This window comes from Lynx canadensis, chromosome D4 (assembly GCF_007474595.2).
Source record: "Lynx canadensis isolate LIC74 chromosome D4, mLynCan4.pri.v2, whole genome shotgun sequence".
Taxonomy (NCBI): Eukaryota; Metazoa; Chordata; class Mammalia; order Carnivora; family Felidae; genus Lynx; species Lynx canadensis.
In genome coordinates this window covers 93,379,038-93,403,195 of record NC_044315.2, presented here as the reverse complement: position 1 = coordinate 93,403,195, position 24,158 = coordinate 93,379,038, and the positions used below count along the sequence as shown (strand labels likewise).

Below are 24,158 nucleotides of genomic sequence, written 5' to 3'. Positions count from 1 at the left end.
GGGACGGGCCTGGGGGGGGAAACCAGAGTGGGGAGACTGGGGGCTCGGCAGAGAGGGGGGGAGGGAATGCGATGGACGGTGGGGGCCCTGGCTGGGGGAGGGGGTGGGCACTCACAAAGGCCGGAGTAGGGTGGGGGCACGGGGGCTGCCCCGCCACCCCCAACTCAAAGCCCACCCTGGGCACCCACTCTCCAGGCGCGGGATGTGCGGGGTAGAGACCAGCTGTCATCTCTTTTCTGGGGTCACGGCCTAGGACCGTTCGGAGGTCGTTCCCCCCCACCCCCACCCCGCGCCTGGCACCGCGTCCCGAAGACACTGCTGCGCACAGGGGGACTGCAGTGCGCTTCCCACTGGAAGGGATCTGGCACCCCCCCCCACCCCAGGAATGGATGGTTGGACACAGAGAGGGGTACGGGGTAGCCCCCCACAGGCGGTGCGTGAGGATCCCGGGTCTCGTTGAGACTGGGGAAGGGGCGGAGAGGGAGACGGGGACCCTGACCACCGTCCACCCTGAGTTCGAGAGGCTACGAGGGGTGGGAGGACCCCGCGAGCCTGGCTCTTGGCGCCCGATGCGCCCCTGCCGGTTCTCGACCGCGTCCCCCGCCTCGGGCGAGAACCCGCGAGTGGGGACGGCGGGCAGCGTCCCCGGTAACTCTCGCGTGGCGCGTCCCGCGCGGTAGCTGTCCCAGGGCGGGCTCGGCACCAGCGGGGGCGCCGGCCCAGGGCCGCGCGACGCGGGCTGTGCTGCCGCCCTGAGGCCGCGGCGGGCACTACGCCCACGAGCCTGGGGGGTCCCAGCGTCCGAGGGAGACACGAAGCCCGCCGGCCTTTCGCCGCGCGCACGCACGCCTTCCCCGCCTGCTGAGAACACCCTGGAGCCCACCCCGGGTCTGAGGATGGGTCAGGTGCGTTGACCCCATAGCGGCTGCGGGCTGCTGCAGTCCCGGGAAGGAGACAGGGCCTGGGGAAGGGAGCCCGTTGCGGTCCTCATCAAGCGCTTGCCAGTGGTGTCCCGTCCCCCCACTTGGCCGAATAGGGAAGACAGGACATTCCAGGGCGCTGGGGCCACAAAGAAAGGATGGTCCACAGGACCCAGTATCTGTGGAAGCCCTGTGGCTACCACATGTCACACTTCAGGACCCGCAGGCCACATCTCTCAGAACCAACAGGACCAGGCATGGAGCTGGGTGAGGCGGGTACCAGATCACCGCACGGAGCCTGCAGCCTCAGCAGAGGGGGCTGGGAAGTGGGCAAGGCTCTGGTGGTCGGGTAGAGGCTGGCATTGGCAGTTGCAGACTCTTCCTGCTGTCTCCCCTCCCCACCCCACTCCAAAGGAAGCGGTTAAGCTGAGCACGTGCCAGGAAAGACTCTCTGCTCAAACTCTCGCCCGCTCAGCGCTGGAACCTGGAGACCAGGTTTACACCTGGTGCGGGCTCCCCCAGTGCATACAACCCACCTCTGCAGGTCTGTGGGCCTCCTCACTGGTACCCCGTGGACAAGAACCCCTAAGGGAACCAAGCCCAAAACGTCCCATAAGCTTTCCAAGAAGATACGACAAAATTCAAAACAGCAGTGGTGTAAACAATACGATGCATTTCTCAAAGGAGAAGTCAGGGTAGGTGGTCCCCGGCTGGTCGGCGCTGTTAGAGGCCAGGCTCCCCGGATATTGTTCTGCTGTGCGGCGTATCGTTCACGTGACTCAAATGGCGGCCCAGCAAGTCTACATTCCAGCCGACACACTGGAAGAACTGGAATTCGGATCCTCTCTTCAGACACGCTTCCTACGAGTTGCTCCGGCCACGTCTGCTCACGTCTCATTGGCTAAACCTAGTCACATGACCAGTCTCGCTGCAAAGGAGACTGGGAAATGTAGTTTCTATTCAGCGCTGTCGCCCAGGTTAAGATGGGGTCTTAGAGGAAGAAAGGCTGCTAATTTGGAGGAGGGGAGGGGAGGTAGCAGTCCGTGCCTGCCTTGGAGACGTCGGCACCCAAGTTGTCAGGCAGGATTGTCTGTGCTTTCTGCCCTGCCGTGTTCTAACCGTCTGCAAACACACTCAACAGTCTAGGTTTGGAAGTCTGTGCTTTCGAACCGTCCTAAGAATTAAAATACCCACCAATGGACCGAGCAGAAAGAACAGAGGGGCACTCCTGAGCGCGGGAGAAACCAGCCTCGTGCTGCGCTGGGACTTCCGCCCCCGGGAGAAAGAGGACAGGCGCGAGGCTGGCCTCCTGCCGCAGTGCGTGCGCGGATCTGGGCCTGTTTTCCGCGGCAAGCAGCACGCGCCGGAGCAGGTGGGCGATCCGAGGCCGTGCAGCCATCAGGAAATTAAACTACTTTCTGCTCTCAAGGCTCAGGAAGGGCCCCGGGAAGCCTCTGCTCCCTGCAGCCCAGAGCGAACAGAAATGTATGTAGATGTAACTTAGCCCTTTGCCCACCCCCCCCCCCCGCATGCCCTTCTTCCGGGTTCTCTTCGCCTCAACCCCCCTCCCCCTTATCTTGGAGGAAAGTAATAAGTAACCCAGCACTTTGAATTCTCAAGGCCATGTTGTTAATAAAATACTCCTTCTCAAGGCTTCCTCTGATGTCTTTGGGTGGTTGGCTTCTTTTCATTTTATTTGAAGCTGAAAGAAAATCGTTAGGTTTATCATTTATATTCCTAAAAATCAACTTTATTGTGGTATAATTTACACACAATAAAATACAGCCATTTACAGTGCGGTAAGTGCCGATCAACGTTCATCACCACATAACTAATGCCATAATCAAAATATGCAGTATTTCCATCACCCCCAAAAAGTTTTGCCATGCCCCCCACCCCGTGTCAATTCCTCCCCAGCTCTAGCTCCAGATTCGTGCCGACCTGATTTCTCTCACCACGGATTAGTTGTGCCCGTTCTAGAATCGTATAGAAAAGGATTCGTGCAGGATGTACTTTTTTGGTGTTGCTTCTGACATTCGGCATAATGCTTTTGAAACTCAGCATGTTTCAATAATGGGTGTCGGTCTTTTTTTTCTCTGTGTGTGTGTGTGTGTGTGTGTGTTTCCACTAGAAAACTCTGGCTGGTAACACACCAAACACAGGATAGCTCTCAACGGTAATTTTTCGTCGACAGAATGACTGTCCTCAATAAAAGGTGCTGGCATCACAAGGACACCGCAGAAAACCCTGAGGAGGGTGGGCACAGGCCCACCCCGCACCCCCCCCCGCCCCCCCGCCGCCCCAGGCCCAGCATTGCCAGTGTCCGTCACAGTTTGTCTCCTCCTCCCAGACACGGAGCCCTAAGAACTGAAAATCCAACCCCAGAGTGTCCACAGAGCCAGCCTTACCCAGGACAATGTGCGTCTCAACGCACCGAAGAGTGTGGGCTTGAGACCCAGGGCTCTTCCTTTGCCAGAGATAAGAGTAAGCTGTGTACCCACTTCACAGGGCCCGATATGTGAACTGCCAGTCATGGGGTACAGTCGGTATACAAAAATCAATTGCGTTTCTGTATCCTATCCATTAACGTTTAGAAAATGAAACTTTAAAAATATCGTTACGGGGTCGGGGGGGGCGCCTGGGTGGCTCAGTCAGTTGAGCGTCCTCCTTCGGCTCAGGTCATGATCTCACGGTCCGTGGGTTCGAGCCCCGCGTGGGGCTCCGTGCTGACAGCTCGGAGCCCGGAGCCTGCCTCGGATTCTGTGTCTCCCTCTCTCTGCCCCTCCCCCACTCGCACTCTGCTCTCTCTCTCTCTCAAACATAAATAAACATCAACAAAAATAAAAATTAAAACAAATACTATCAGGAAAATAAAAATGTAATCCACGCATTGGGAACAAACCCTACGGCGTACACACCCAGGAAACAGCTCCCACCCGGATCCTATACAGAACTTCTGCCGCTTACAAACCAGGCAAGCCCCCAAGGTTGAAAACGGGCAAAGCCAGACCAGGGCTCCGCCTTGCAGTTAGCAGGGAAACGTGAACTGAAACAGCAAGACGCACTACGTGCAGCTGGATTGGCTGAAAGTGAAAGCCTGACAACACCCAGTGTTGGCGAGGGTGTGGGCCGACTGGACGCTGTCTACACTGCCTGTGTAATGGTGTAAAAAAGGCACAGCCGCCGTGAACACCAGCCCGGCAGCTCCTCACAGAGGTAAATACGTGCCTACCCTGTGACCCAAAAGGAAGAAAAACACGTGGACGCAAATACCTACAAGAATATCCAAAGAAGCTACACTCTTCGGCCAAACACCGCAAACCATCCAAACGTCCATCAACCAGTTTTTAAACGGTAGGATACTCACGTGACGGGATGCTACTCCACAGTAAGAACGAACACACCACTGGTACTTGCAACAGTGTAGACGGACTCCAAAACCAGTAGCTCAGGGGCGCCTGGGTGGCTCACTTGGGGAAGCAGTTAAGCCTCTTGATCTCGCTCAGGTCTTGATTTCAGGGTTGTGAGTTCAAGAGCCGAGTTGGTCTCCATGCTGGGTGCGGAACTTACCTTAAAACAACAACAACAGGGGTGCCTGGGTGGCTCAGTCGGTGAAGCGGCCGACTTCGGCTCAGGTCATGATCTCGTGGTCCGTGAGTTCGAGCCCCACGTCGGGCTCTGTGCTGACAGCTCAGAGCTTGGAACCTGTTTCAGATTCTGTGTCTCCCTCTCTCTCTGACCCTCCCCGGTTCATGCTCTCTCTGTCTCAAAAATAAATAAACATTAAAAAAAATTTTTTTAAATAATAAAAAATAAAAACAACAACAACAACAAAAAGTAGCTCAACACAGGAAGCCAGACATAAAGAGCAAACTTTATAAAATTCCATTTCTGCGAAGTTCCGTAATGGTTAATACTGACCTATGGTGGAAAGTGGCTTCTCCGGAGTGGGACAGACTCAAGGAACTTTCAGAGAATGTTCTCTATCTTGACAAGGGTGTGGGCCCCACAGACGTACAAGCCTGTCACAGCTCCTAGACCTGCAGGCACACTGGAGACCTGACGGCTGGCTATATGCTAATTATACCTCAGTTTCAATAAAAACAACGAAGGATGTACAGCCATATAATACAGTGCTGTTACTCCGTAAGAGTCTTGAAACAATATTTAAACCTATGAGAAAATAACGGTCATCACATGTTTAAGTAACAATACCAAGTCATGATACGCACTCATGAGTATATGTCTGTTTTTACACTAGAAAATATACACCAAAAATCTTTTAACTATCATAGTATCACATCATATAAATGACTCGGAAAGAAATCTAAGAAAAATGTGTAATCTCTCGACGTGCAAAACTATAAATCATTGCTGAGAGGTATTTTAAACGCTAAGCTCCTACTGAGGAAGACATACGTATTCAGCGGGATTCGAATCAAAACCTCCCCGGTGCAGGGGCGCCTGGGGGCTCAGTCGGCTAAGCATCCGACTCTTGATTTTGGCTCAGGTCACGACCTCCTTGTTCTCGAGTTCCAGCCCCACATCGAACTCTGCGCACACGCAGAGCAGGGCAGTTGAACGGGGTCTGGAAAGAGGGTCACATACACGCGAGACCTGACTACGGATGACAGCTGCCCTGGCTCAGTACTTGAAGAAAACAGAAACATTAAAATTTGACCCCAAGTTGTGCCACACACACAAATCAATCCCGGGGGGGTGGGGGTCGAGTAGACCTGACTGGAGGTACCGAGGGGCAAGACTCCACCAGATTAATTTGGGGCTGACATAGTTCAACCCATAACAGTACCCTAGCTGTTGTGGAGTCACCTGTGCCCAGAGATGTGGGAGATACGTGCAAAAATATTTAAGGCAACATTACTCACAATAGCAAAAATAGTGAAATAATAAAAACGGATCAAATATCCATCCACAGAACGCGGTCGATTCCTAGAACAAAGTGTTTGCAGTAAGGACAATGGAGACTAGAGTGCAAGCTGCACCAGGGGTGGGTCTCACAAACACAATTCTGAATAAAGAAGCCAGACACAAAACAAAACGTGTGGTTCCACTTATATAAAGTTCAATCAGGGGCGCGTGGGTGGCGCAGTCGGTTAAGCGTCCGACTTCAGCCAGGTCACAATCTCGCGGTCCGTGAGTTCGAGCCCCGCGTCGGGCTCTGGGCTGATGGCTCGGAGCCTGGAGCCTGTTTCCGGTTCTGTGTCTCCCTCTCTCTCTGCCCCTCCCCCGTTCATGCTCTGTCTCTCTCTGTCCCAAAAATAAATAAACGTTGAAAAAAAAATTAAAAAAAAAAAATAAATAAAGTTCAATCAACAGTCAAAACGAAAGAAGAAGGTGGCAACAGTTCCAGAATTGTAGACTGAGGAGCTCAAAAAATCCTGTCCCTCAAAAAGCAATAAAAACAAAAATTCTAGACTCTGGAAACTGATCAAAAACTTTGAGAAGCAGGGGTGCCCGGCTGGCTCAGTCAGTGGAGCATTGACTCTCGATCTCAGGGTTGTAGGTTCGAGCCCGACGCTGGCTGTAGAGATTACTTAAAAATAAAATCTTAAAAAAAAAAAAAAAAGGTATTGAGAAGCATTTCTTCAGATCTCTGAGAGGAAAGTGGGAGTCGGTGGTGTTTGGTCTGGGGCTGTCCCCAGTTTGCATCACACAGGACTGACACCAGAGTGGGACCAGCCAGAGGGGGACAGCCACCTTTGAAGTGACCTGGAAAAGTCCCATCATCAACCAGCGTGGCTACAATGTATTATCAAAAATGTCCAGTTTGAAACGGAAATATTAGGAGACAGGCAAACAAACAGGAAAGTGCAATTCATACGCACGGTGAACACAGTAAGAACTGTGAGGGGGTCCCGATGTCGAATTTAGCAGATAGACTTCCAAGCAGCCAGTGTAAGTGTTTGGAAAATCGCTTGGCGGTTACTTCAAATGCTAAAAACAGAGTTTCCAGGGGCACCTGGGTGGCTCCATCCTTCAGCTCAGGTCATGATCTAGTTTGTGAGTTCAAGCCCTGGAGTGATTGGGCCCTGTGCCAACAGCTCAGAGCCTGGAGCCTGTTTCAGATTCTGTGTCTCCCTCTCTCTCTCTGTCCCTCCCCTGTGCGTGTTCTCTCTCTCTCTTAAAAATAAATAAACATTTAAAATATTTTTAAAATAAACAAACAAACATCTAAAAAAATTAAGGGGTGCCTCGGTGGCTCAGTCAGTTATAGCATCAGACTCTTGATTTCCGCTCAGGTCGTGATCTCACGGTTCCTGAGTGTGAACCCTGCATCTGGCTATGTGCTGACAGTGTGGAGCCTGCTTGGACTTCTCTCTCTCTTCCTCTCTCTCTGCTCCTCACTCTCTCATGTACATTGTCTCTCTCTCTCAAAATAAATAAATAAATTTTTTAAAAATTAAAAAAAAATATATATATATATATAATATCTTTTAGGGGCCCCTGAGTGGCTCAGTCAGTTAAGTGTCCAACTCTTGATTTCGGCTCAGGTCATGATCTCATGGTTCGTGATTTTGAACCTGCATCAGGCTGTCTGCTGACTGCACTGAGATTTTCTTTCCCCCTCACTCTCTCCACTGCCCCCGCAACTTGCACTCTCTCCCTCTTTCTCTCTCTCAAAATAAATAAATAAACATTGAAAAAATGTCTTTTAACTATGTGAGACGTTGTAAAGCAGACTGTTAACAAAAACAGAGATCTGCTAAGAAGGGGCACTTGGCGCCTTCCTGCCATGGGTCTGGGATTCAGGATGTCATCTCGGTATTTTGTAGAAGGCCCAGCACGCAGTGGACAGCAGGACACGGAGAGCACGGTGCTTCCGTGAATCGGGACATCTTGAGAAGTGAGTGACACTTGCGTCCCAGTGATGTAAACGAAACCATTTTGAGACACACGCGAACATCAGTCTCGTAACTTTACGACTTGGTCCCAAAACGTCTCACTCCACTCGGTCCTGGGGGGACTCTGGGTTATTTCACCACGTGCACAACACGTCTTCACAAGATGAAGCTTCCTGCCCCTGAAGGTGTTTAAACGAACGGGCCACTGGTTCTGAAGGTCATTCTGAAAGAGAAGTGCTGGGCATTTTGCACATTCCTGGAAAAATGTCCCCACAACACTCTCTCAGGTGCATCAATTCCATCACTTTTAGAAGCAAATCCGGGGGTACTACAGCGACCCAGCCAGCCTCACGGCAAGAGGGTGGAGCCCCAGCTCAGACACCCAGGTGGTCAGCCGACGCGGGGCACCCCGGGCTTCTCTCCTGAGCGTCTCAGAGCAGAAGCTGCAGAAGGTCACCGACCAGACCCAGAGCCACGCGCAGCGGGCTGCGGCTGGAGTCTGAGCGGTTCCTGTGCGGGCGAGCGGTGAGCCTCTCTCCCTGAGCGGTGCTGACCCCTTCTGGAAGGACGGCGTCTGTTCTCCCATGAAAGCCTGCGGCTGCCCCGCTCACCGCTGAACGTCCTCCATCTGGAACTCGGCACGGAGACGGCGGCCCGGCCCTGCGACAGCCTGCGGCGGTCAGGCTTCGCGAGAGGTCGTCTGGGGCGAGAGATGTTGCACGCTCCGCTCCAGCGTCGCCCGTGTTGGATCTGTGACAGCTTCCAAGGCAGGCCAGCTGGCCCCCAGCTGGGCGCTCCTCGCTTTGCCGCCGAAGCCCCACAGTCCGTAGCAGAACTGACCCGCTTCGCCCAGGGTTCTGCAGACCTCCGGCCGTGAGGAACGAAGGACCAGACTTTCCCAGAAGACGCGTCTTGACCATTTCCGAAAGCAGCCACCGCTGCCACCAGCAAGTCTTTTCGGAGTCGCGTCGACAAATGACTAAGTGCCGAGCACCAGCTTCTCCCGCGTGCAGCCGCCTCACCGTTGGCCACACCTTCCCGAGCGTCGCCTGGACGGTTGGAGACGGTCCTTGGGCGTGGGTCTGCCACGTTCCCAGGTTGCCCGCTTCCTGAATAAAGCAACCTTCCCTTTCCCACTTGTCTCTCAAGGACTGCTTTTCAAGTGGCGAGAGGCCAAACACGAGACTGGAGTGGGTCTTCTGCCCGGTAACCGTTCGGTTGATGCTCCGATCACAGAACGAGATGCACCCGTTCTGACGGTTGCAAGAGCCTGTCTCGCTCTGCCGTTCTAAGGAGGACCTTGCCATGTCTTCCTTCATCCGAGCCACTGATGTTTCCAGATGCAATCTGATCCACAAAGGAAAGGATCCCCTCCCATTTCCTCTGTGGATTCCCATCACTTTCCATTCTGTCTGCAAAACGTTTCACTTCTTCAAAAAGAGAAGATGCTTTGACTCTAAAACTTCCAAGACAGACTGAAAACAATAGTTTTTTTTTTTTGTAGTAAAGAATTGGAAGACAGAGAAGAAGGAGGAGGGGGAGGAGGGGGAGGAGGAGGAGGAGGAGGAGGAGGAGGAGGAAGGGGAGGAGAAGGAAGGGGAGGAGGGGGAGGAGGGGAGGAGGGGAGGGGGAAGAGGAGGAGGGGGGAGGATGGGGAGGGGGAGGGGGAAGAGAAGGAGGGGGAGGAGGGGATGGGGAGGAGGAGGAGGGGGAGGAGGGGGAGGAGGAGGAGGAGGGGGAGGAGAAGGAAGGGGAGGAGGGGGAGGAGGGGAGGAGGGGAGGGGGAGAAGGAGGAGAAGGGGAGGAGGGGGAGGAGGGGGAGGAGGGGGAGGGGAGGAGGAGGAGGAGGGGGAGGAGGGGAGGGGAGGAGGGGGAGGAGGGGGAGGAGGGGGAGGGGAGGAGAGGGAGGAGGGGGAGGGGAGGAGGGGGAGGAGGGGGAGGGGAGGAGGGGGAGGAGGGGGAGGAGGGGGAGGAGGAGGACTAAATGGAACATCTGGAGTTGAAAAGCACAACAAATGAATGAAAAGTCCAGGAGATTCTGGTGCTGAAACGACTGGACGTCCACACGCAAAACCTTAATCCAGAAACAGACCTTATGCCCCTCATTAAAAATAAACCGAAAATGGATCACCTTAATGCAAAATGCAAAACTATAAACCTTCTGCAAGGAGGAAATCTAGATGAGCTTGGGTTTGGCAGTGACTTTGTTTTATGTTTGTTTTTGAGAGAGAGAGAGAGACAGAGTGCGAGCAGGGGAGGGGCAGAGAGAGAGGGAGACACAGAATCGGAAGCAGGCTCCAGGCTCTGAGCTATCAGCACAGAGCCCGACACGGGGCCTGAACCCACAAACCGCGAGATCATGACCTGAGCCGAAGTCAGACGCTTAACTGACTGAGCCACCCAGGCACCCCTAAGATACAAAATCAAAGGCACGTTTCATGAAAGAAAGAAATGATTGGCTAGATTTCATTAACATGAACAACCTCTCTTCTTAAAAGGCAATGTCAAGGGAATGAGAAGACAAGCCACAGATAGGGGACACGTTTGCAAAAGACACATCTGATAAAGGCCTCTTATCTAAAACATACAAAGAATTCTTAAAGCTTGGGGCACCTGGGTGACTCAGTCAGTTGAGCATCCGACTCTTGATTTCGGCTCAGGTCGTGATCCCAGGGTCGTGGGGTGGAGCCCATCAGGGTCTGTGCTGAGCACTGAGCACGGAGCCTCCTTAAGTTTCTCTCTCTCTCTCTCTCTCTCTCTGCCCCTCTCCCCCACTTGCACTCCCTCTCTCTCAAAAAAATTAATAATTTTTAAAAGGTTAAAGAAAATAATTCTCAAAGCTCAACAAGAAAACAAACAACCTGATTAAAAAATGAGCAAAAGAGGGGCGCCTGGGTGGCTCAGTCGGTTGAGCGTCCAACTTCAGCTCAGGTCACGATCTCACGGTCCGTGCGTTCGAGCCCCGCGTCGGGCTCTGGGCCGACGGCTCGGAGCCTGGAGCCTGCTTCCATTCTGTGTCTCCCCCTCTCTCTGCCCCTCCCCCGTTCATGCTCTGTCTCTCTCTGTCTCAAAAATAAATAAAACGTTAAAAAAAATGAGCAAAAGATCTGAGCTGACACCTGCCGGAATAAAGATACACGGATGGCCGGTAAGCACAGGAGAAGGCTCCACATCACACGCCATCAGGGAAATGCAAATGAGACAAGACACCACTACACACAATGGCAATGAGCAAAGTCCGGAACCTGACATCAAATGCTGGCGAGGACACAGGCCAGCAGGAGCTCGCATCGCTGGCAGGCATGCAACACGGTGCAGCCACTAAAAATGACAGTTGGGCAGTTTCTAGCAAAACTAAACCTGCTCTTACCATGTGACCCGGCAGCTCCTCCGTGTCTGCTCAAACTAGATGAAAACTTCTGTCCACACAAAAACCTGCACCCATACATTTATAGCAGCCTGATCCATAGTTTATTCATAATTGCCAAAACTTGAAAGCCACCAAGGTGTCCTCCAGTAGGTAAACGGATAAACCATGGTACGTCCAAAGAATGGAATGCTATTCAGCACTAAAAGGAAATGAGCTCTTAAGCCACAAATACACACGAAGGAACTTTAAATGCATGTTGGTAGGTGAAGTGAGTCGATCTGAAAAGGTGACATACTGACTGCATGCTTCCGATGATATGACATCCCAGAGAAGGCAAAACACAGGAACAACAACAAGACCAGTGGTTTCCAGAAGTTAGGAGGGAAAGAGGATAAGTCTGTGGGGTACAGAAGATTTCAAGGACAGTGAAAACACTCTTTATGATAATGGTGGCTATGTATCATTATAAATTTGTCCAAATCCACAGAATTACAACATCAGGAGTGAACGCTAATGTAAACTAGGGAGTCTGAGTGATAATGGCTTGTCAATGTAGGTTCACCGATTGTAACAAATGCACTACTCTGGTGGGGATGTTCACAGCTGGGAGGACAGGAGTTCCACAGGAAATCTCCACATTCTTCCAATTTTGCTGTGAACCTACAGCTGCTGTAAAAAAAAAAAAAAAAAAAAAAAAAAAAAAAAAAAGTTTATTTATTTTTTATTTTTTTAATGTTTGTTTATTTTTTTTTTTTTAATTTTTTTTTTCAACGTTTATTTATTTTTGGGACAGAGAGAGACAGAGCATGAACGGGGGAGGGGCAGAGAGAGAGGGAGACACAGCATCGGAAACAGGCTCCAGGCTCTGAGCCATCAGCCCAGAGCCCGACGCGGGGCTCGAACTCACGGACCGCGAGATCGTGACCTGGCTGAAGTCGGACGCTTAACCGACTGCGCCACCCAGGCGCCCCTGTTTGTTTATTTTTGAGAAAGACAGACAGTGAGCAGGGGAGGGGCAGAGAGAGAGGGAGACACAGAATCCAAAGCAGGCTCCAGGCTCTGAGCTGTCAGCACAGAGCTTGATGCGGGGCTCGAACTCATGAACCGTGAGATCATGACCTGAGCTGAAATCAAGAGTTGGACACTTAACTGAGTGAGCCACCCAGGTGCCCCAATAAAGTCTATTTTTAAAATATCCACTCGAGGGGATCAACAGCAGACTTGAAAAGCCAGAAGAGGGGCACCTGGGTGGCTCAGTCAGCTCAGTTCCAATTCTTGATGTCAGCTCAGGTCATGATCTCACAGTCTGTGAGATTGAGCCCCATGTTGGGCTCTAAGCTGACAGTGCAGAGCCTGCTTGGGATTCTTGCCCTCTCCTTTTCTCTCTCTTCCTCCCTCTCTCTCTCTCTGTCTCTCTCTCAAAATAAACATTTAAAAAAAGAAAGAAAGAAAAGCCAGAAGAAATAATCATCGAACTTGAAGACAGATCAATAGAAATTATCCACTCTGAAGAAGCTAAAAAGGAATGAAGAAAAATAAACAGAGCCTTAGAGACCTGTGAGACATTATCAGGAATATAAAAATGTATATAATGGGAGTCCCAGAAAGAGAGGTAAAAGACAAAGGAAGAAAAAATATCTGAAGAAACAACAGCCCCAAATTCCCAAACTAGATGCAAACTATTAATCTTTACATCAAAGAAGCTCAACGAGATCCACACCTAGACATATCAGACAGAAGACGTTGAAAGTCGAAAAGAAAACCTGAAGGCAACAAGAGTGGAAGGGCTTCTGTACTGGGATGTAGTGTGGTGACAGCTGACTTCTTGTCAGAAACAATGAAAACTTGTAGGCAGTGGGATGACATTAAAAAAAAAATTTTTTTTTTATGTTTATTTTTGAGAGACAGAGACAGAGTATGAGCAAGGGAGGAGCAGAGAGAGCGGGAGACACAGAATCTGAAGCAGGTTCCAGGCTCTGAGCTGTCTGCACAGAGTCCGATGTGGGGCTCAAATCATGGACTGTGAGATCATGATCTGAGCTGAAATCAGTCACTTAACCAACTGAGCCACCCAGGTGTCCTAGTGGGATGACATTTTTAAAGTGTCAAGAGGAAAACTGTCACCCAAGAATTCCATATCCATCAAAACCCATCGAACTTATATGCTGAAAACTACAAATGCTGCTGAAAGAAATTAAAGAAGTACCAGATAAATGGAAAGAAATCCCATGTTCATGGATTGGAAGACGTGATATTGTCAAGATGTCAATATGCCCCAAAGTAAACTACCACTTCAGTGTAGTCAAGTTATATGAATCAAACTTCCTACAGTTTTTGAAGAAACGGAAAAGACAGAATTTAGATGTATGTCAACTCACAAAGAGTCCTAAAATAGCTCAATGACTCTGAAAGGCTAGAATCTGGGAGTACATACAGAAGTCATAAACACAAACTGAAACAATCTTTTTCACAAGGGTTATGAGGGTATGCTAAAAAAACTTTATGTCAATAAAATTAGACAATTTACATGAATTGGATAAATTCCCGGAAATTCCTAGAAAAACATGAATTATGAAAACTGACTCGCAGAACTGGCATATTTAATTAAGAATACAGACCTTGACCCACAAACGTATGGCCAACTCATCTTTGACAAAGCAGGAAAGAACATCCAATGGAAAAAAGACAGCCTCTTTAACAAATGGTGCTGGGAGAACTGGACAGCAACATGCAGAAGGTTGAAACTAGACCACTTTCTCACACCATTCACAAAAATAAACTCAAAATGGATAAAGGACCTGAATGTGAGACAGGAAACCATCAAAACCTTAGAGGAGAAAGCAGGAAAAGACCTCTCTGACCTCAGCCGTAGCAATCTCTTACTCGACACATCCCCAAAGGCAAGGGAATTAAAAGCAAAAGTGAATTACTGGGACCTTATGAAGATAAAAAGCTTCTGCACAGCAAAGGAAACAACCAACAAAACTCAAAGGCAACCAACGGAATGGGAAAAGATATTTGCAAATGACATATCGGACAAAGGGCTAGTATCCAAAATCTATAAAGAGCTCACCAAACTCCACACCCGAAAAACAAATAACCCAGTGAAGAAATGGGCAGAAAACATGAATAGACACTTCTCTAAAGAAGACATCCGGATGGCCAACAGGCACATGAAAAGATGTTCAGCGTCGCTCCTTATCAGGGAAATACAAATCAAAACCACACTCAGGTATCACCTCACGCCAGTCAGAGTGGCCAAAATGAACAAATCAGGAGACTATAGATGCTGGAGAGGATGTGGAGAAACGGGAACCCTCTTGCACTGTTGGTGGGAATGCAAATTGGTGCAGCCGCTCTGGAAAGCAGTGTGGAGGTTCCTCAGAAAATTAAAAATAGACCTACCCTATGACCCAGCAATAGCACTGCTAGGAATTTATCCAAGGGATACAGGAGTACTGATGCATAGGGGCACTTGTACCCCAATGTTCATAGCAGCACTCTCAACAATAGCCCAATTACGAAAGAGCCTAAATGTCCTTCAACTGATGAATGGATAAAGAAATTGTGGTTTATATACACAATGGAATACTACGTGGCAATGAGAAAAAATGAAATATGGCCTTTTGTAGCAACGTGGATGGAACTGGAGAGTGTGATGCTAAGTGAAATAAGCCATACAGAGAAAGACAGATGCCATATGGTGTCACTCTTATGTGGATCCTGAGAAACTTAACAGGAACCCATGGGGGAGGGGAAGAAAAAAAAAAAAAAAAGAGGTTAGAGTGGGAGAGAGCCAAAGCATAAGAGACTGTTAAAAACTGAGAACAAACTGAGGGTTGATGGGGGGTGGGAGGGAGGAGAGGGTAGGTGATGGGTATTGAGGAGGGCACCTTTTGGGATGAGCACTGGGTGTTGTATGGAAACCAATTTGACAATAAATTTCATATATTAAAAAAATAAATAAATAAATAAAGATAAAAAATTAAAAAAAAAAAAAAAAGAATACAGACCTTGAGGGGCACCTGAGTGGCTCAGTCAGTTAAGTGTCCTACTGGCTCAGGTCATGATCTTGCAGTTCATGTGTTGGAGCCCCGCGTGGGCTCATTTTTTGTCAGTGTGGAGCCCATTTCAGTTCCTCTGTCCCCCCCCCCCGACCCTCCCCTGCTTGTGCTCCCTCTGTCAAAAATAATTAAAACATTTTTAAAAAATAGAAGCAAGAAGACACAAGGAAAGCAACTTTTCCCGAAGCCTCCAGAAAGAAGTGCAGTGTTGCTGACACCTTGATTTCAGCCTACTCTGGCCCAATTTGGATTCGTGACCTGAAGAACTCTAAGAGAATACATTTGTGTTGTCTCAAGCCACTGAGTTTGTGGCAACTCGTTATGGCATTAACAGAAAACTAGCAATTATACTGATACCAAAGTCAGACAAAGACATCACAAGAAAGCAAAACTTCATACCAATACCCCTCATAAACACAGATGCATAAGTCCTCAACAAGACATTAGCAAACCGAATCAAGCAGCGTATAAAAAGGCTTACATACCACGACCAAATGGGATTTGTCCCTGGAATTCAAGGTTGGTCTAACATCTGAAAATAAATAGAATAAAGGACATAAACCGCATGAGCCTCTCAATAAGTGAAGTAAACGTTTGACAAAATCCAACACTCACTCAAAAAAACTCTAAACGCTCAGATAGAATGAGACTGTTCCATGCCAACAAAGAGCACTACAGAAAGTTCTACAGCTAACATCCTAATTAATAGCAAAAGACTTGATGCTCCGCCCTAAGATCAGGAATGCCACTTCTGGCCAACATTGTACTAGGAAGTTCCAGCCAGTACAATCAGGCAAGAAACAGAAATAAAGGGCATAGAGATTGGGAAGGAAGACGTAAACCTGCCTTTATTTGCAGAAACGTGGTCCCATATGTTGAGCACCCAAAGGAACCCGTACCGAAAAAAATCCACAAACAACACAAAAGCAAAAACAAAAACAAATTCCACAGGGTCATAGGACCCAAGATCAATACACAAAATTCAATTTTATTTTGGGGGTACCTGGGGGGCTCAGTTGGTTAAGCGTCCAACTTCCGTTCAGGTCATGATCTCGCTGTTCATGGGTTCGAGCCCCACATTGGGCTCTGTGCTGACAGCTCGGAGCCTGGAGCCTGCTTCCGATTCCGTGTCTCCCCCTCCCTCTGCCCCTCCCCCGCTAGCACTCTGTCTCTCTCTCTCAAAAATTAATAAACATTAAAAAAAACTAAACTAAACAAAATTCAATTTTATTTTTATACGCCATCAATGAAGAGCTTGAAAAGAACAGTAACACCATTCCATTGGCAATGACACCAAAAAGAATAACGTACTCAGGAATACCCTGAAGACAGGAAGTGCAAGGCCTGCACACTGGAAACTATGTGGAAACCACGCCACGGTGCTGACAGGACTGAAGACGGGAGCCTGAGTGGCTCCAAGACCACGGCCTGGAAGCTTCAATATTATCAAGATGGCAGTCCTCCCCAAACTGATCGCTAGAGTCAATGCGATTTGTATCAAACTATAGAAATTGGTTTTTGTTTTTTGTTTTTTGTTTTTTTCAGAAATTGGCAATCTGATCTTAAAATTTATCTGGAAGGGCAAAGGACCCAGCCAAAACAATATTGAAAACTAAGAACAAAGTTGAAAGACTCACACTTTCCAGTATCAAAACTAACTATAAATCTACAGAAATCAAAAGAATGTGATTCTGGTATAAGCACAGACACTTAGATCAACAGAAAAGAACTGAGAGTCCAGAAATAAACACTCATTTTTGTGCCCAATTAATTTTTGACAAAGGTGTTATGATGTTTTCTGTGTCAACTTGGCGAGGCTACAGTCCCCTGTTACTCAAACAAAACTTAATCTAGTTTTAAGTTAAATGTTGTTGTGAAGGCATTTTGTAGATGAGATTAAAGTCCAAAATACGTTGACTTTATGTAAAAGAAGTGATCTCATGTGACCTGGGTGGGCCTGATTCAGTCTGTTGAAAAGATTTAGCACAGCTGAGCCTTCCAGGGAAGAACCAATTCCACCTCTGGGAAGCGGTGCGGTGCCGGAGTCCTCGCCCGCCTTTGCCCTTACAGACGCCTCCCACTGATGCTCGCCGGCGCTCTGGTGGAGCCTTGACTGCCGCAGGTGCCGAGGCAACGTACCAGGGGAAGCACGGGCTTTTCAGTAAGTGGTGCTGGGCCATCGTCATCTCACACCATACATAAAAATTTGCTCAGAATGGTTCATAGACCTAAATAAATGTAAGAGCTAAAACCTTAAAACCATGTAGAATAAAGCATAGGGAAAAATCTTTATGATCTGGGGTTAAGCAAGGAGTTCTTAGATATGACATCAAAGCTGTAATCCATGAAAAAAAAAAAACACCTGGTAAGTTTGACTTCATAAAAATTAAAAACTTTTACACTTCAAAAGACATCCCGGGGGCACCTGGGTGGCTCAGGTGGTTGACTGTCCAACTGCGGCTCAGGTCATGATCTCACGGTTTGTGAGTTCGAGCCCCACGTCGGGCTCTGCACTGACAGCTCGCAGCCTTGGATTCTGTGTCTCCCTCTCTCTCTGCCCCTCCCCACTTGCGCTCTGTCTCTCTCTCTCTCTCTGAAAAATAAATAAGAACATTTAAATTAAAAAAAAAAAAACACCAAATCAGACTGGTTAGAGTTGTAAAGTTAGGTGGTTCGAGTATGAAGAAAACAAGGCAGTAATCACGTTGAAAGGTGGGTGTTTATCGCCTGGGGTGGGGAGGAGGAGCTGGTGAGTTTCTAGGAGCCTCGCTGTGTCCTTTTTCTTGACCTGGATGGGTGCTTGCTTTGTGGTAAAACTTTGAATGTATATTTTGCTTTCTACACTTTTCCAGATGCATGTTGCATTATACAACATTAACCCCTCACAATACCAACCAAAAATGATACGGTCTTTAGAAAGAAATCTCACAAAAATGACCAAGACCTGTCCGCAGAAAGTTACAAAGCTCTACTGAAATATGTTAAGCCAGGCTTTCTACAAAGCGTGGCATTGTCATGGGATCACCATTCCCCAAGCTGATCTCTAAATCAGTGCAGTTCCAGTCAAATCCTAAAAGGTTTCCCCAAGAATCTGACAACATCAAGTTCTAAGGAAAAAAGCCCAAGAAGGAGTCAAATAACTTCAAAGAAGATGTCCCGGCAGCTGTCATGACTTCCAAAGACTAACGGGCCACCGGACAGTGTGGTGCTGACCCTCATCCTGGAAACAGTCCGGCAGGAACCCATTTATCACAGAATGGGAATTACAGAGCATGGAGAAAAGAGGGAGCTGGTTTATAAATAAGTCAACAAAATAAAATTTAAACATCAACAAAGAGTAAACATAAACATAATGTCTGGTATGGAGGGTTGAGTGAGAGGACACAGATGGGACGGCGTGTGCTCAGGGGGACCACTGCCCCCAAATAAAAATAAACGAGGTGTAAAAAGGCAGGACAACTGGAAGGCACAAAACAAAGTCGCGAGAAGTTCAAAGTCTGTCGCTGCGTTGTAGGCGCTGCTTCCTCCCACGGGAAGCAGGAGCGTCCGGGGGGACCTCGGACCTCGGCACTGGACACAGGCTCCTGTCATATATTCGGCCTTAGAGACATGGGGCTCCTGTCCCCAGCTGCCCAGCAAGTGGGGTCTGGTGGACAGAGCTGGCCACCCCCCCAACCCCCTTGGGGAACAAAGCTTCCCAAACGTCTCCCCCCTCCCCCCTTCCCGCCAGTTCTCAGAGCCTCTCGGGTCAGCCTGGCCCCATTCTGCCCTTGATTCCCGGGCGCGGGGCCGCAGGTCCACGGCACCTGGCCAGCGTGCCCCCCCCCCGCCCCCTCCTCGGGCTGACCTTGGCCCAGGGCCGCAGACGGCCCCCAGGGCCAGAATGAATGGGCGGTGAGGGGGCTCCCGCCACGCGGGGCCCTTGGGGAGCCGGCCTGGGATGATTCTGAGGTCTGCGGGGCTCAGAAGTCATGCTGAGCTCTGACGCGGGGGGGGGGGGGGGGGGGGGGGTTGCCGCACAGCCCGGCGCCCAGTCAACTCGAGCTTCGCCTCTGCGGGGCCCTTCCCTCTGCTCCCCGGGTCCCCCTTTGGGATTCGCCGTGGCCGGGGTCGCCGATGACGTGTGTGCACGTGTCCCCGGCCCTCAGGCTGTGTGTGCCCTCCTCCAGGATGAGCTGGGCCTGCTGCGAGGACCCGGGCGACAGGGAGACGCGGGACACGCCCCCGCGACCTCCGCGGCCCGGGCGGACACAAGCGGCCACTGGGCGGCAGCACTGAGGCCATCCCAGGGCGCGGGGGACGCGGGGCTGCGAGACCGAGTGGGGGTCGCTTGGACGCGACCGCCGCCCTCCAGGAGCACCCCCCCCCCCCGCGCGCACAAACAACGCCCACCGCGCCCGAAAAGCGACAGGGGTCTGGAAACCTCTGCGGTCGAGTCTAAAGGATCTCTACCTACAGGCCTCCCCCAGTCACCGACCTGAAGCCAGTTGGTGGCCAGGGCAGGGGGATCGGAGAAGTCAGCGCCCCCCCCCCCAACTTGGGCCCTGCCATCTACCGCTGGCACCGCGAGATCCCCCCCACCTTCCAGAGCGTTCAGGGGATTCCAATGGATCAATTCATTGTGTGTGGACTCCCATCCCCCCTATTGCCTCCCAGGGAGCTCCTGGGCCCCAGAGTCCGGGAGAAATCCGGGGAGTCCGTGCCATTCTCCTGGCTGGAGAAGCACCCAGGACTTTGGTCCCACAGGGTGGGGAGGGGGGTGCCGCGCGGACTGAGAGAGAGAGAGAGAGAGAGAGAGAGTGTGTGTGTGTGTGTGTGTGTGTGTGTGTGTCTGATGGCTGCGGCAGCCATATCCAGCCGCAGGGGACCAACTAGGTGACCCTGGGAGCTACTTTCTCTGAGGCCATACAGCCTCGGTACCGATGCCTGCGATGAGGGGCACACAGCAGGTGCTTAGGAATGTGGGCTAGGGCCGGGAGGTGGCAGACTGGGGGCACTGATGGGGGAACTGTGACTCGAAGTGGGGGCTCGGAGCGGAGCCACCCCCACCAGCCTCCCAGCGTGAACCACGGGTTAGGGAGGGCGGTGGGGGCTATAAACAGATTTATTAGGGGCCTCAGGCAAATCCACAGGGTCCCCTCCCTCCTACTACCACCAACGACCGAGATGTCCCCAAGATGTCCCCTCGTGCCCACAAGCGTCCGCCGTGTCCAGCCGGGCCCCTGCTACAAGAGGTTCACGGTGGCCACCACCTGCTTGCAGCCAGTGACGGCGAACTCGCGGCCAGCCACGCGGTAGTACTTGAGCTGCGCGGCCAGGAGCTCGGCCCGGGCCTGCTCCGGGAAGAAGCCCTCCCCGGCCATCTCGTCCCGGAAGCAGTTGACCACGGCCCTCTTGTCCAGCAGCAGCAGGGGCACGATGGCCGCGGCCTGCCACAGCGGGTGCTCGCGGACCAGGAGCGCCCGCAGGCCGGCGCGCAGCTCCTCCTCGGCCCGCACGGCGGCCACCGCATCCCAGTCGCCGTGAGCACCGCGGGCGCCGTCGGGGCGCGGGGGCAGCGCGCGGGACGCGTTCTGCAGCACGAAGCGCGTGATTTCCGCGCCGCCCGCGCTGCTGAGGAGCACGTAGATGGCGTTGTGGAAGTGGTGGGCGCGCTGCGGCTGCAGGAAGCCGTGCAGCTCGTCCAGCAGCGCCAGGGGCAGGAGCTCCGCCTCGTCCAGCACCACGAGCGGGGTCTTCTCCTCCGCTTCGGCCCGCTCCACCACGCCGGCCACCAGCCGGGCCAGCTCCTCACGGCAGTCCTGCGCAGCGCGCGCCTTGGGGCAGTGGTGCCGCGCGTGGTACTGCAGCACGAGCGCGCCGTCCTCAAGCACCGCGCGGAAGTGGCGCGCCAGCAGGCGGCCCACGTGGCTCTTGCCCACGCCGCTGGGCCCGTGCAGCGCCAGAAGCAGCGGGCGGCTGTGCACGTGCGTGGCCAGGTAGTCCCGCAGCAGCGCCACGATGCGCCCCACGGCGGCCGGCTGCCCGAACACGGCGCGCTGCAGCGCCTTCTCCAGCCCGTCGAGGTCGTAGCGCTGCGCGTTATCGTCCAGGTTCTCGATGGCGTTGAGCACCTGGAAGCCCACGATGGCCACGAGCAGCAGGAGGCAGCGCTGCGCGCGGCTGCGGCGCTCCGCGTGAGGCCGGTACTTGCGCGAGGTCTCCGGGTAGAGCACCACACGGCTGCGTCGGCGCCTCTTGCGCGGCGTCCTGGACGGCGGCTCCGGGCCGTCGAAGGTGAAGAACCGGGGCTGGTCCGGGTCAGCGTGCGGCGCCCCGGGCGCGGAAGCCGACCCCGAGCCGGGCGGCTGGGGGCGCCGCTTGCGCAGGAGGCACACGCGGCGGCGCAGACGGACCACTGCGCGCAGCGGCGCGATCACGCTCGGGCGGGGGACGCCGGGGCCCGCGGCCTCCAGACTGGGCTGGCCGCTGTCCATGGCGCAGGGGCGGCGCTCCGCATGCAGGTCGCCCTCCCTGCAACAGGAAGATGGGGAGGGTCTCCAGACGTCGGCATGGCCGACTGGGACCCTTCCCTGGAGCGACGTCCCTCCTCTGGGAGGTCCCCAGGGAGTGCGGAGCGCGGGGGAAGGGTGACTCCTGGTGCCGGCCTCGCCCGGCTGACCAGGAAGCGGCTCCCCGCAGGGCCCCATGCAAATCTCTCGGGTCCTCCCAGGAACAGCCGCGGGCCTTGAGGAAGTGGCGGCGCGGGGAGGGCGCAGCTTATCGGGCAACCACCCGGCTTCCTGGAGAAGTCGGTGCTAGCTGGCGCCGATTAGGGGTAAAGAAGGGTCAAGGCCCGGCCCCGCTGCCCATCCCTCCCTCCCGCCCGCCCCGCCCGCAGCTCGGCCTGCCAGGCGCCAGGGGCTCTCTGAATCCCAAGTGGGAACCAAGGGGAGCAGGGACCCTGGCACCGCCAGAATCCAGAGACATTCCCCCGTGCACTTAAGAACACTTGGGGGGGGGGGGGTCGATCAGGAACTTCTGCTTTTGAGAATGGGCCCAGGCCTCCCACCCCCCACACCCCCAAAACAGGGATCCTCCCTGCACCCCAGTGAACACACATGGAGTGGCAGCAGAGAACCCCCAGACACTAGTAGGGTGGGGTGCAGAGACAAGAGCCAGAGGAGGAAAAGGGCCATTGAGGAGACAGAGCTGAAGAAAGGACTGATGCCCTGGTCTCCAACCCACCCCATACCTGCAGCTGAGTCAGGTTAAGTTCCTGCTGGCCCCCAGCCCACCAAGGGCAGCCCCCTGCAGAGGCCAGATGCTGAGGCCGCAACTCAGGACACAGAAAATACCAGCTTCCTGTCGAGGGTCCCGATGGGGTCAGGGGCCTGGCTGGCAAGTTCAGGCCTGGAGGGGTAGCAGCACCTGCAGGTCCCGGGAGCCTTAGGTCGGGAGGAAACTCTGGGGAGGTTTCCGCTTCTGTGCAAAGGAAGTGAGTCAGGGGTGTGGCAAGTGGGCGGGACTTAGGCTGGATGGAGGCGCCAGACGGAGAGCCTGGCTGGCTGGCCCAGGTCCCCTGGCTGGCCATCAGGTCACCTACCCTCCTCAGCCCTGCTGCAGCCCTCCTGGCTGTCCAGGCCCAGGTCACCTGGCAAGGCTTGGGGCATCCCCTCCCCAGAGATCCCACGGACTCCTGCATCTCAGTCTAGCTTCCAAGGAACCCCTGCCTCCCCAGGGGCACTGGCACCTGATCCCCCACATGGAGCGGAGTAGGGCAAGAGCAGAGAGGGTGGGCCGGGCCCCTCTGCCCAGCTGGGTGCCCCCAGTCCCTTCCTATTCCCCTCTCCCCCACCTCCCTCCCCTCCCCTCCCGACCCCAACCTGGGGTCATTTCGTTCTCCCCTCCTCCCCTCCCAGGGACTAGGGCTCCATCCCATCTCCCTCTCCTCTTCCCCTGCAACCCCCCCCCCCCCCAGCCTAGAGCCCTCCCATCCCAAGGATAACACACTGGAACAGAAATTCTAGCCCTGGGGTTAGACCCCCATGTGTAGCTCAGGGTCCTGGTCAGGGAGCAAATTTACCAACAACAATTTACCAAGAACAAAGGACTTAGGCAAAGAAGTGGCAGGTGGGGGCTTGTGTGGCCATGCCCCCCGCCCTAGTCCCATCTCTGCACAGTCGGCCTTCCTGAATGACCTTCTGCTCTTCTCATTCTGACCGACGGAGCTGGGCCCTTCCAGGCCCAGAAGCACCTCTCCTGGGCCCAGACCCGTCTGCAGCCCTCCCTAAGACTGGGCCCATCAAGCAGTCCGGCTAGTCTGGTGCTGCCTCCCTCAGTTCCCGAGCCCTTCGGCCGTCCTGCCTGTGGTCCCTCGACCTCACCCCCTTAGCCTCCCTTTGCGCCCACACTGCCTCTGTCCCCTCTCCTAACTCTTCTTCGCCTCACAGTGGCACCAGGCACGTCGTGCATCAGGGAAGTGTTGGTCACGGGCCGGAGAGTTCCCATGGTCTCCAGAATATGGGATTCCCAGGCCTCTGGTGATGCATGTTCCTGCCTGCCCTTCAGTCTGGTGCCCTCGGGCAGGGTCACTGCTTCTCTACATCCGCCCATCCAGCCCTGGGGCCCGGCTCCCAGGACCGGCTGCCCTCCTCTGTGCGGGGCAGGTGCGTGCGGCCTTGGGCCCCCTACCCACCACGTGGCCTGGCAGTACTCTCGGCCTTCCTGGGGCCAGTGGGGGGGAGGCGGAGGACACCGTCCAGGCCCTCCCCACACCCCACGATCCCAGCATAGGGGGGTGGGGGTGGGGTCCTGCCTGAATCTCTGCTTCCGAAGGAAAAAATGGAAAGGGACTACCCCTCAGCATGTGCACCCACAGACGTCTCCCCCCTGCTCCCAGGGGCAGGGCCAAGCATCCAGACCGTGGCCCCCAAAGCAGAAATGTCCTTAAGAAGATAGC

At 53.1% G+C, this 24,158-nt stretch overlaps 1 protein-coding gene and 1 long non-coding RNA gene across 2 annotated transcripts; both read right to left on the bottom strand.

Annotated features, from left to right (window-relative positions):
• Positions 1-1,573: 1,573 nt before the first annotated feature.
• Positions 1,574-4,494, bottom strand: LOC115499467. The gene is made up of 2 exons (XR_003964168.1): positions 4,334-4,494; positions 1,574-2,622 (listed from the first exon to the last, which is right to left on the bottom strand). It is a non-coding gene; the product is annotated as an uncharacterized LOC115499467 (long non-coding RNA).
• Positions 4,495-20,238: 15,744 nt separating this feature from the next.
• Positions 20,239-23,033, bottom strand: TOR4A (torsin family 4 member A). The gene is made up of 2 exons (XM_030293142.1): positions 22,452-23,033; positions 20,239-21,730 (listed from the first exon to the last, which is right to left on the bottom strand). Exon 2 carries the CDS (start codon positions 21,691-21,693, stop codon positions 20,443-20,445), a length of 1,251 nt encoding a protein of 416 aa, XP_030149002.1. The 5' UTR covers positions 21,694-21,730; positions 22,452-23,033; the 3' UTR covers positions 20,239-20,442.
• Positions 23,034-24,158: the final 1,125 nt, after the last annotated feature.